Here is a 12,729-nt window from a genome sequence, read left to right as displayed (position 1 = left end):
TTAGGTCCCTGGCTGACAGGCAGTCCAGGCTCTTAATCAGAAGGTCATAGCTCCTGGTGTGTGAGAAGAGATGGGGTTCCTCTGGTAGGCAAAACAATGCATATACTAATGAAGGGAGCCAGACTAAGAGCAAAATCCAACTTGTCTGGCTTGAGTAAGACAAGATCACTTTAGTAAATGGTGTAACTACAGCTGAATGGCAGCAGGGATATAAGTACCTGACTGGGTCCATGGTACTGAGTGAGAATTTCTCGTGTCCCTGGTGTGCATGAACATAAATGAAGGGATTGAACTTAGTGTGGGGTTCTGTCAGCCCTAAGTTTGATCCCTTAATTTGAGCATATTGTTTGCCTTGAAACATTGCTCATGAGTGAGGTTTTCATGTTAATCATCATAGCCTGCATATTTCTTGGTTTTAACTATATTAGGTGGTCCTGTTACACTGTAAAAACAGGTAGAGATTTGTGGTGATACAAAAGCACAAATGAAAAATCCAGTGCTTCTTTTCACTACTGCTCAACAGCTGCAACAACCAGCGAAGGTTTTTTTTCCAAGTCCTTTCTCTCACCATTCCCCAAGATTCTTGGAGATTGTTATTTCCTGGTATACACCGCTGCACACAGAATTCTTTTTTAATGTGAATTTTCTTGTAATTAAAAGAAATTCCATCCTGGAAAAAAATACTTGGTTGTGTATCAACCTCCATCAAACTGGAGCCTAATGTGCCTTGCCAGGATTTCTGAGACCACTTTGGTTCTGCACACTGGTCAGTCTGCAGGGGATGATTCTTTTCCACTCTTAAAGGCTTCAGGATCCCATCTGTGAATGAAGTACAGCGTAAATTCAGAGCACTGGTTCACTTTCTCACCAAATTACCATATTAGGCAAATCTTCCTTTCACCTCCCATCCCTTACAGTTTTATACAGCTTGTACTGCATGCTTGTGAAATGACACCTTCAAAGTCTGATAACTCAGTCAAATTAAAATGCATTTGTGAGGGAATACAAAAAAGTTTCTCTGAATGAGGTTTTAATTTTTTGCCAAATTTCAATTTTCTGCTCCAACTGCATTGTCTTGAGAGTTTGGGGCAGGGGAGAGAAAAAATTAGTGTTTTCTTTAATTTCACTGTTCCATGCTGGACTGACTTTATAGCATTCTCCCAATGGATATTTCCTTTGGGCAGGAAATGAGCCTATGTAAATTCATTCTGGAAAGAAGAGGTACAAGCAGCTGTTAAGGAGTAGTGTGAATTGAAATAGTTCGGTGATCGTCTCTTACTGTAGTAAACTCTCCTTGGGTTTTGCCAGAGTTTTACTGTTTTATAGTCATGAATGGTAATTTAAGGACAAACTTTACTCTTATTGCTAGCACCTTGCTATTAATAAAACTGTGTGGGAGGGTGCTGTTCCCATTTCATCCATCCACAGAGTTGAATTAAGTTAAAACTGCGGAGTGAAAATTTGACCTTGAATACCCACCTCACTTCTGGTGAGATCTAACTGAGCACGTGGCTTGTCCGGTTGTATCCTCTGCTGCTTTGTTGTGTGGAAGAATTGAAGTTGGCTTTTGCCTTAGAGCAGAGCTAATTGACAAATTTTACAGTTCATTACAGGGGAGGGTGTTGTCAGGTAGGAAGATGTCTGAAAAAACTATTTGTGAATGTGGAATTATCTTGAGGTACTTGAGGCAGGGTGTGAGATTATTGCATCTTGGGGCAGTTCAACATGTTTGTAAAGCTGATGTTTTACTAAATATTGGATGAAAGCTCCATAGTTACTGTTGGACAGGTTATGCGTTTTCAGTTTTGATTTTCTCTGAGCTAGGCTCTTGTTCATTTTCAGTCTTCAGGGGATTTTAAGTCCATTTCCTTAAGTTCTGGGGTTCATTCCAGCTTTTCTGAAAAGGAAGCCTTGAAAACAGTGCAGAAGGTATTGGAAAATGATGGTAATTGAAAAGTGAGAGGGCACATTAATGGCTGTGGGATGAGAGCACTTACAGAATATTTTTCTTAACAAAATTATTGGCTCGGCTGTGCTCTGAGCTGATACCTGTTGAGGTGAGTGGGGCAGCTGAAACCACAATTGGGAATTTCAGGCTGTCTCCAGCTTCAGGCAGGCAACATAGGATTAGGTTATCTTGATGTCTTGAAAATTTGTCAATTAAAGACAATGCTTCTTGTTGTAGAGTAAACACCTTTGCTGCAAAATCTACAGAGATGGATTTAATGATGTCAATTTTCAGAACAAAACCAGAAAGCTCCTGTCACTTACTTTGCTGAGACTCAGCTAGTGAGGACTCCCAGGGTCGTGGAGTTCAGTCCCCTGCTCTGGCTGATGCCAAATTGTATAATCCCTATACCGAATTAATGAATGCTTGTGCTGGAAATGGCACATGGGGGAATTACTGACACACATTCTATTAAACACTCAAACCTCCCTGAGACCCTGTCATTTCTGGATGAAACAGCTGCTTAATGGATTCCCCACGACAGTGGGAAGTAACAATGCCTTGTCTTTTGTAGCATGTGGCTGAGGCTTGGTGGTTTTCTTACACTACTTGCTTTATGTTCAGGCTTTGTCTGCAGGGACAATTACCTGTGAAGGTGCAGGGAAGCTGAACCTTGGTGTTTGTGCTGTCTGCAAACCTTAAAGGTGTTGATACAAATGCCTCCAGTTTGTGATTCCTCAAGATCTACCAATGGAAATGGAGTTCTTTGGAAACTTGATGTGTTTTGTCTTTACTTCCTAGGCCACTTCTTTGTGACCCTTTCTGTCTCTCACCATGTGAAGTAGTCATAAGATTGTAGAGTCATGAGATCATTAAGATTGGAGAAAACCTTTTAGATCATCAAGTCCAGTCAATTACCCTGCATCGCTGTGGTCACCACTAAACCCCTTCACCAAGCACCGTATCCAGTGTTTTTTTGAACGCTTCCAGGCATGGTGATTCCACCACTTTCCTGGGCAGCCTGTTCCAATGCCTGACTGCCCCTTCAGTGAAGGTGGTTTTCCTAATATCCAATATAACCCTCCCGTGGTGAACCTGGAGGCTATTTCCTCTCATCCTGTCGCTTGTTACCTGGGAGAAGAGACTGACTCCCACCTTGCTACAGCCTCCTTTCAGGGAGTTGTAGAGGGCAATAAGGTCCCACTAGGCGCAGCAAACAAGTGGAAAGGTGAAGCCCTAAGTTCTAGCTTTCACTAAAGTAAAAATAGTCATTGAGGATGCCAATTGCTGTCTAATAAATAGCTTGGTATTAACAGCTAATTAATACCTTCGTATTGACTTGCAGCAAGCTGTACTTCACTGGAAAAAGCATCTTGAGCATGAACAGGTTTCCTGTTGAACAGCTCACCAGTGCAATTCTTATTTCAACAGCTGAGAGGCCTGATGAACTGGCAACCTCAGCTCAGTTATTTGTCTAGATCCTAAGGCTCAGGATGGTTCTTGTTACTCTTGGTTAAAGAATGTAATTTTAACTAGTGGGCTAATCTTTTGTGCTGAATGGACTAATAGATGCAGAAAATCTTTGCTAGATCAAGATATTTGCTGAAAAGAAATGATAATAGCCTTTGAGAGAGGATATATCTGATACTTAAAAGCTTATTTACCTAAAATAACCACGGTACTATCAAACATCTGCACTGTAAGCAGGCAGATTGTTCTGTTAAGTGGAAACCCTGCCAAATAAAATATCCTCTACAGCTGACAATTACATCTGAGACAGAGTTCAGAGATAAAAATTGGGAGGGAAGAAAGGAGAACACTGGCTTGGCTACTGTACCAGTGCTATGTTTTGAGCCTTGGTAATACCTGATGACAGCTAGCATGATATTTACATTGCTGCATATACCATAAAGGCAACTGACAGTGATTAAAAGGGAAGGATGAACTTTCTCCACTAAAGTTGCTGTGTTTGGAAATGAGATGTTTGAGCCTGCTTTCCATCGTGTAGAATTAACACTGCATAGCTGCAGTGCCCTTTAAATTAGCCAGAGATATTGGCACAAAATCAAATAAATATAATTGGTTTCAAACTAAAAATCTAATTTAGGCATGCTAATAGCATCTTAAGTAAATGTGGCAGGTCACGCAGGACTTGTGTAACTGGCCCTTGGAGCTTACTGTAGTTACTGCCTTGGGGAAAATGGTCTCAGAGGTGTTCCCCAAATCACCTAGGTACCTTGGACAGCTGGAGGGTGTTTTATTAAAGGCATGATGGGAATGTCTGCTAGTCTGGACTTATTTGGGATATCGTGAGGGCTGCAGGGGGTTAGGCATACAGCCAAGAGCAGCACCTTCTGCCACCCTCTCTTCCGTGTTTTGGTGTTTGGAGTGGAAATTTTGGAGGAATGTCAGGTGGGCTGATGCTCCTCCCTGGCAATCCTTCTCTCTGCTGATACATTCTGTGGCCAGTGGCTTTTCCTCTGGACTTGTTTTCCTTGCTTGTCTTGCTCTGGCGTGGAGTCTGATGCTGAGGGGCTGCAGCTCTTTGTCATAGGGAGGCAGTGGAAAGCTCGCCTTGGCTGCATGTGTGTGGGCTGGTAACTGCAGATGAAATCAAACAGCAAAGTGACCCAGTGACAGCTTTGTCACATATCTTGCTGACATGCTTTGCATGGCCAACACTATTCCTCTCCCTCTGTTCTAGTGCTGGCCTGTTTTTATTGACAGGCTGACCATTTTGTCTCCAAGCCTGTCACTTCTCTGCTTAGTCTGTGAGGTTTCTCAACCTGAATGTTTGCCAAAGGTGGAAAACAGATGACATTTTTCTGTGTTCAGGGCCTAAGAGACACTGAAAGATTTTTGAGAGAACAATTGCTGTATGGGGTGGGGTGAAAATTTCCATAAGACTCCCCTTACTTTCTGCAGAAACCTTGGTATTGAGTCGTTTAGATTACAGTAGCTAACCTCTCTACAGCTTAGAAATCAATGTCATTTATTTATTTATAGTTTAGAGTTCAGTGGGGCCATGGGGAGATGTACCTGGTTTGGGGTATTGCCCATCAGTTGCTGATGGCTCTGAAAATAATACTGGACTTCTTACGAGTGATTTGATTTGGGTTTATATTCCTTCCTCTGAGTCTGAGACATGAATTAAAGACTTGGGCAATAAGTCTGCAGCATCGAGCGTTTCTGTATTGATGGACCACTGTGGGGGAAGCATGTTTTAACAAGTGCTGGCAGCGCTGTGTGATCTTTGCTGGCTTATCATCCTTCTCCACTGTACATGGAGCACTAGGAATCTTGAGAAATACATTGTCTTACATGGGCAGAAACCTCTGAGCTCTGTACATGGTGTGTGGTTTTCAGTGGTATTCTCAGCTGTGAGAGCTCTTGTCAAGATGTTGAATAACTCACTGTCAGCAAGTTTATGTGCTGTTCAAATGTTTTGGCTCTATTTCTAATTGGACAGCAGACTTTCAGAATATGCTTCTCCTTATTCTCTGAAATTCTTTGAGCATGCTTGATTAAGGCTGGAATATCAGTTGTCTGTTGGACACTGCAGGTGCTGACATAAATTGAGCAAAGACTCTCAGGCTTTGAGAAAGACACATAATGGTGTCTTAATAACAGAAATCCCTTGTATTGTGAGTACTATTTGAAATCCTTGGCCTCACAACTTGCACAGAATCTCAAACTGCCTGAGCTCTGGATGTACTGGAATAAATGATCAGAGAACATTGCAAAGAGATACACCTGCATTTTAAACGAAACAGGAATTCAGGAGTGAAAACGGCTTTTTCCTATTCCTCCTTCCAATTCTTCAGTAAAAGGTCTAGACTGTAGTCATTAGATGTGCTGGTGTGAAATGGAAGTCACCTGTATTTAAGTCTTAATTCTTGGACTTGTTACCTCCACATCCTTACTCTTTCTCAGGGTGTTGTCCAGCACATGCTCTGTGTCTTACTGTACCTGCAGCCACCTTTGGCTTGAACCCAGCTGAGTGTTCCCAGCACTGGGCTGTGCTCAAGGTGAGCCTGAACCACGAATGAACCTGCTGCATGCAGTGATGGGAGTTAGCCTGGGCTGAAGGGCGGGGCGACATTTTGACATTGACCACACGGAATGCAAAGTTTTAAAATTATTTATTTTAATCAGGGTTGAGCTGTTGTTCCTAAAGCCTTTTCATCAGAAATACGAGGGTAGCCACTGCCTTGCAAATGTGAGAGTTCAGCTCTTAAGGTGCCTGCAGGATTGTAGCATGCACATAGTGCAGGTGTCTTCATATATAGTGTATGCTTATGCTGTGATATGTAGTCCATGGGGATTGCTGGTTTTCCTCCACCCCCCCCCCCATATAGGCTTTAAATTTGGCTCCCTCACAACTTTCCAGTTAAATCTGCTTTCACTTTCTGCCTTTGCTTATGCTTCTCTGATTTATTTCTTCCCTGCACTGTTTTAGCAAGTGTTTCTCTCCCTCTTCTCTACACAGCATCTTTCCATCTCTGCAGTTGATCAAGCACTTCATAACTCGAGTTGAGAGAAGGTGCACCAGGTTAAACCTGGCCTCTTACTACCTCTGCCAGGGTTTTAAATAGGTGCTTGTGCTGTGGATGTGTCATCCTTCAGCTTGTAAAGGAATGTAAAGCCCTGGTTCTTCTCTCAGTAGGCAATACTATTCCCAGTCAATTTGTATTGGGAATGAATCGTGGAAAGGTGTTTGGGAGTAAGTGTGGCTGTGTTGGTGCAGCTCTGGGAACTTCCTGGGGGTAGGTGCATGTCTGCACTCCCCTGTTGCTGTGGGAGGGGAGCTGTGCTCACTCTTGTGCTTTTGTAACTTTTTTGTGTCTTGGCCATGGATTATTGCTCTGCTGTTGCTTCAGTTTATCACAGGCCTCCCAACTAGGCACAGAGCAAAGCCAGCTGAATTCTCCCTTACTGGTTTTGCTGCTGTTCCCAGTGTGTCTAAAAGCAGTACTCAGAGCCAGCTTGCTGTTTGAGCTCACTCTGAGCAGTGCTAGAAGCACCCAAGTGAGCCTCCTGCTGAATAGGGGCTTTAACTCCACTTCTAGAATTGTTAACGTTCTTCCTGCAGTCCTATGCTGAGTTGATGATACTTTGCTGTGAAAGCTTTTTCCTCTCCGCAGGTAAGCACCCTCTCTGTGGCAATACTAGGAGTATGTCCGAGTCCTGTTATGGATTCCCTTTGGTTTTATTAATGCTATTTGTAGCTGTTATTGTAGATGATATCTTCCACTTTGTAGTAAGAATTTAGCGTGTAGTGGGGAGATGGCTTGAAAAACATATTCAAGGACCATTAACATTGCATTACTTCACTCTTCCTGAATCGTGGGGCTTGTGCCAGCAAGACTTTGACATCCAATGGACTCTTGTTACCAAGTCCTGCTTGGGGAAAGGAGTATTCCCACCCCATGCTGAGTTGGCTAGAAATTCGAGAGTAGGCTTTTTGTTTTTTTGCTAGCTTGTTTTTAGAAGCAGTTCATTCTTTGCAAGAAGACTCTTCTCATCAGAAGCCTCAAATGAGGAGCAGAAAATAGAGGCATCATTTTGCCTTCACAGGAAATGGACCAAACAATGCAAGATTGGTCTGAATTTGCCATCCAGTATTTAATTAGATGTGTATTTGCCCTGTGCTCTGTAAGAATGCATAAGAAGTTCTATTCCCAGTCTTATAGCTTCTTGTTATATTGCTGTATTGTCCTTGGAATGAGTAATCAGAGCAGGGCTCCCACAGCTCTTTGGCATGAGGCTGTCAAAGAGTTGAAGCATCCAGAGACGGAGTGAGCCTGTGGAGACACAGATACCAAGCCTGGGTTGTAAAGCATTAAAGGTTTCCTGGGCCTTGGGGTACCTGGAACCTGAAAGTCATTCTTGGTCCAGAGCAGCCTTGCAGGGAAGTGTTTTGTGTGCATTGTTCATAAGAGGAAAACCCGGGGGCACAATTATAAACAGAGCCTGCGTCACGAGCGGCTTTCTGGCACCGCACTCCAGATAGTGGAGGATGGATTCCAGATCTTGCTTAAAAATAGAGAGGTCGTGTGTGTGCAGGGGAGGGTGGAAGCACTGGGCAGGGCTGTGCAGAGGTGTTCGGCTGAGCAGTGCCCCATGCTGAAGGAGACTTGGAAATGTGACTTATGGGGCAGGTGTGGAGAGCTGGATTTCCCCAGCCTTAGAAGAGTTGTTGCTGTCCTCAGCTATCTAGTGGGAAGTTCTAGAGGAGATGAAGCTGAATTGTACAGAGGTGCATGGTGAAAGGCCAAGGTTGGGAGAAAAACTGGGAGATCTGATTAGTTGGCAAGGGGGGGAAAAAGTTTACCATGTGGGTGGTCAAACACAGAAACGGCCAAAAAGATTGTAGAAATATCTCTTGTTAAAGAAAATCCAAACTAGCCTGAATTCAATGCTGAGGAATCTGATCAAAGCTGGGATTTGATCCTGCTTTCAGCAGGAGGGTGGACTAGAGGTTCCTTCAAACCTAAATGGTTCATAATGTTCATTTGACCCTGGGAAAGAATATTTCCTCTACAGAGGGGATTTGATACTGCAGTAGGATAAGGACTGATACTCCGAGACTGTTAAGGGAACATGTCCTCTGTTGATTGTAACAGCTTTGTGAGCAGCTAAGTTACAATGAAGGGAAACTTTCATATATCTGAGGGTGCCTGAAATAAATGTAAAGCTTGGGCAACACTGTTTTGTGAGTCCTCCTTCCATGTAACTACTTCAAAGTGCTGTTGCACGTGGTAGGAGAATACTATCCTGGAGCCAGGATTTGATGCTTGTCTTGTGACCATTTGGCATGACTGTTCATTGCTTAAGCAGATCTCTCTGCCAAGAGGATCTCTGGCTTCAATTGCATTTGCCTGGGAAGAGGCATCAATGCAATTCATCCCAGTCTTACTGGGAGAGCTGCAATGTCCTTATGTGGCTGCAGAGATTCAGTTAAATTGGAGACAGAGTGTATAGGAACATGCTGTGTCTTCTGGTCAGTCCCCTGTCTTTCCGCTCCTCCAATTAGCCTTGAAATAATTGGTTTCCATTAACTTCAGCTGAGATCTCAGCAGGTTTGTCTTTATTTTCAAAAACAGAAGCTTCATGTAAATTGTGGAACCATAAGAGATGGTATCCAGCCTCCTTTGAAAGCTGATGCTGGGCTTTCATGGGGAGTTTGTCTCAACTTAAGGAGGTCAGGCTGGAGCTGTGGATGCTTGAAGGTACAGGGACCATGGATCCAGGGATCTAGAGGAGATAACCTGGAAAATCAGGCTTCAGTAACTGAGTGCTTGGGGACTTTTTTATTTGGGTTATTTTAATCCTTTCAGAGGTTGGTTTTATTTCAGAAAGAGCCATTTAATCGTAGAAACATGAAAGAAGCAGGGGTTAGAAAGGGTATGTTTTCCTCTTAAGGCGGTGTTTTCTAAAGTAGGTCATGACCCTCTTATGCAGGAATTTTGCAGCTGCTATCCTAAGGGTTGGAACTATATCTGAGAGCCTTAGAGAGGCAAAAGCAAGGGGGTATTAAGCAGATCCTAATACCCATTTGGGGTCTGCTTCCTCCCCATCATCCTTGAACAAAATGATCTCCTGCTTTTCAGGAATAAAGCAGCAAGCATTTGGCTGTGACCAGTTTTCATTGTTTTGCTAAGCCCTTATGTTGGGAGAGATTAAGCAGGGAGCAAATTTTCTCCGAAAGCTGATCTTGAGAGAGGCGGAGGGAAGAGCCTCAGCACTGACCTTGATCAGAGTGTCTTGAGCTGGGGAGTGAGCAGGAACCCAGCACAGGAACAATTAACCCTGTGCTGCCCATGTCATTGGGACTTGAGTTGGCTCCGATTGCAGCAGATCTGTGACTGCTGGGAGAGTTGGTTTGTCCAAGTTGTGCTACCCTGGCACAAACTGCCCTTGGGGTTTTTCCTCATTGAAGGTTGTTCATAGCAGCCCAGGAAATCTCTTATCTTCCTGCTGTTGCCCACATATTAGTTACCTGCTCCCAAACTCTGCATAACTTCCTCAATGAGCTTTTTCTTTTTCTCTCTGTTGGTGTCATTTCTCCCTGTGCTTGTTTTCACTTAGCAATGTGTTCAGCATCCTTGCTGCAGTTTCTCTCCTTTCTTTCTCTTGCCACCCTGGCATTTAATAAACAAACTCTGTGGCTGCAAAGCCTGAAGTGCCCATGTTGCCATGTTTTCTGAACTCTCCCAAGAAGCATGGAAACCAGTCTTTGTTTGGTCCCAGAAGCATGGCACGCTGCTGCTGCCACCAAAGAGCAGCTTGCTTGTGGCACATCGTGCTGCAGCTTGGCTTAATCCTCGCTTGATACGCTTTTGAGATTTCATTGTTTCTCTATAATTAGTGCTACAGAGGAGCTGAAAGAAATGACGAATTAGCAGGAGAGGGGGGAGTGGGGAGAGCAGGTGGTGATCGAACTAAAGAGAGCTGCCAGAAAAGTAGGAGCAGCAGGGAATTAAATGGGAGGAGTCTCGAGTTTAGATGATTCCCTGCCATGTGCCCAGAAGGATTTAGTTTGGGATTTCATTACTGTTCAAATAATGCCATACACTCATAACAGATCGGGTCCCTGTAGGCCAGGGCATTGTCCAGCACTTAGTGAAAAGCAGTTTTTGCCCTGAAGTCCTAGTGAGCATTGATCCTGCAGACTCGAGGACTGGAAAGGAGCTGTAGCACGAGTGGTCCTGCTTTTAATTAGGCTGAATCTATTGTTTCTGGTAGTAACCTCCTAAAAGAATAAAACACAAAGCTATTCTTTGTGTGGTGACTTCTTTAAAGCCCTGGACTTCATCTTGTGACGGACTTGGTTCACAGTAATGATGTTGCATCTGGATTGTAAGAAGCACCTCTGCCAGTTTGCTTACACAAACTGGGTTTAACTGGCACAGAAATCCTGGGATGTCATGCTGTAGGGGGAAGCAGGAGTATGCTGACACTACTGAGTGTCTGAGATATCCAGAAAGAGTCTTTGAACACAGATACCTGTGCTTATGAGGACAGGTAGCTTTGGAGGTATGGGGAGTGAAAAGGGTTGTGTGACAAGACAATCCTCTGAGGTACACAGTCATATATTCTTCCAGCATCTGACTTGTGTTTTCAGCCTCTATTACTATGCACTATGACATCCAAAGAAAGAAGTCATAATACTGGCTCTTTGAATGTGTCAGCAGCAACATTTCTTCTGGGATCTAACTCTTTCCAAAGAACTGATACAGTGTTTTTTTTTTTTTGTTCTGACTTCCAAAAGGCTATTGCTGTAGGGGGACCAGCAGTGCTAGGAAGTGCAAACTCACTTCTGCCATTTGTCACTCCTTCTGTGTGTGCTGCTCTCTTTGTCTTGAGCCCTTGTGTTTTTACTTTTTTCTCCCATCAAAGAAGCAGCAGAAACAAACCAAGAGAAGCAGCTACTGGGTGAAGAGGAGTAGGTCAGGGCCACCAAGGATTCCCAGTGAGTGGGAATTCATTTATGCTGGGACTGCTGCTTTCATGCTGGATTCCTGCACCTGCTGGGCAGAATGACTACTGGGAGTGCATATGGAGGTTTGCTTTTGGGGTGTTTGCTCTGTGCTTAATGTTGTGTATTTCAGCCATGCTCCTGGCAGTCTAACCAAACTCTGCTGTCAAAACCTCCCCTTCTTGCTCTTTCTGAGCACTTTCTATTAAATATCTGCATAGACCTTTCCATCATCTGTTATTTGCTCTAGAACCTGCTTACAGCACTCAAACTTTGTTTTCAAAGCCCTTTGTAAATATTCTTGCTGTTACTGCTGTCCTTTTCCTAATAACTTTGTTTTGCCTTGTGCTATGAATAGTCCCTGAAAAGCAATATGTGCAACTAATAAGTGGCCTAAGTCTTGACCTTCTTAAAAACCCATTTGCTTTGGGAAATAATAAAGCTTTAGCAACATTAGCATTCTGTGTTCTGCACACTTCTGCCTTCTGCCATTAAAATGTAAACTCCTGAGTACAGGGAGTCCTGGCAAGCTGATGCTGATGTCCAGGGTGCACTGGCCATGCCATATAAAGTGAAGTCAAAGTCCTGTAGCTCCCACTGTAGCAGGTGCTGGTTGAAGATTACAGGAGCAGAGTCCCACAGTTCAGGGCTTTTCAATTTATTTCAGGGTGACTCAGAATGGAGCACTTTTTCCTCTGTCTTTTAGGGCTGAGTTTCAAGCTCTTTCCCTCACCTGGAACTTTGAGTTGGGGCAACTTGGTGTGAGAAGACTCTTGATAGTGATTGTAGGGAGCTTCAGTAGCCTTTTTTTGAAAATGAAAGTTTTTGCCCCCAGTTTATGTGAATGTACTAGAAAAAAATCACAAAGCTTGCAAAAATGTGCTTTACCTGAATCGCAGAACCTGGAAGTAGTTTTTATAGTGTTAAAAATAGGAGAATCTGCTAAAATAGGTGTGTCACACCAAAATACAGAATAGTTGTTTTCATTTATCTTTATTTTTATTTGCATTTTTAGGTATTTGCAATAGGAACACTTGAGCTATTTTCCACATATCCTACCCCCATTTTATTACTGTGGATTTACTCCTTTCCAGTGAAGTGTGTAAATGTGGGCAACCATGATGAAGGCAGAAAGTAAAACAACAAGGTGTCCTATTGACGAGAGGTAAATGTTGCAACAGCTTCTGGAAGCCAACAAAAATGAACTTAACATCAAATAGATTTTAAGTCTCACTATTGCAAACTCCCTTGCATGTCAGAGGATATGATGGTGCTGGGTACTTTAAATCCAGAACTCCCT

At 43.3% G+C, this 12,729-nt stretch overlaps 1 protein-coding gene across 4 annotated transcripts in view; it reads left to right on the top strand.

The window, feature by feature from the left end:
• The window catches only part of OXSR1 (oxidative stress responsive kinase 1), an 88,091-nt gene that overhangs the window by 5,886 nt on the left and 69,476 nt on the right, over positions 1-12,729 (top strand). The window contains exon 1 of one of the 4 annotated variants that reach the window (XM_068175467.1): positions 7,041-7,092. The exons of 1 other annotated variant lie outside the window; for it this stretch is intronic. In XM_068175467.1, coding sequence (XP_068031568.1) covers positions 7,056-7,092 — 37 coding nt within the window. In that variant the 5' untranslated portion in view covers positions 7,041-7,055. Of the gene's footprint in view, positions 1-7,040; positions 7,093-8,056; positions 8,228-12,729 lie in introns of those variants that run through there. 2 more of the 4 variants (XM_068175451.1, XM_068175474.1) reach the window with 2 other exon arrangements.

The sequence above is a fragment of the Anomalospiza imberbis genome, chromosome 1 (genome assembly GCF_031753505.1).
Source record: "Anomalospiza imberbis isolate Cuckoo-Finch-1a 21T00152 chromosome 1, ASM3175350v1, whole genome shotgun sequence".
Taxonomy (NCBI): domain Eukaryota; kingdom Metazoa; phylum Chordata; class Aves; order Passeriformes; family Viduidae; genus Anomalospiza; species Anomalospiza imberbis.
This window is presented reverse-complemented; position numbering and strand designations above follow the sequence as displayed.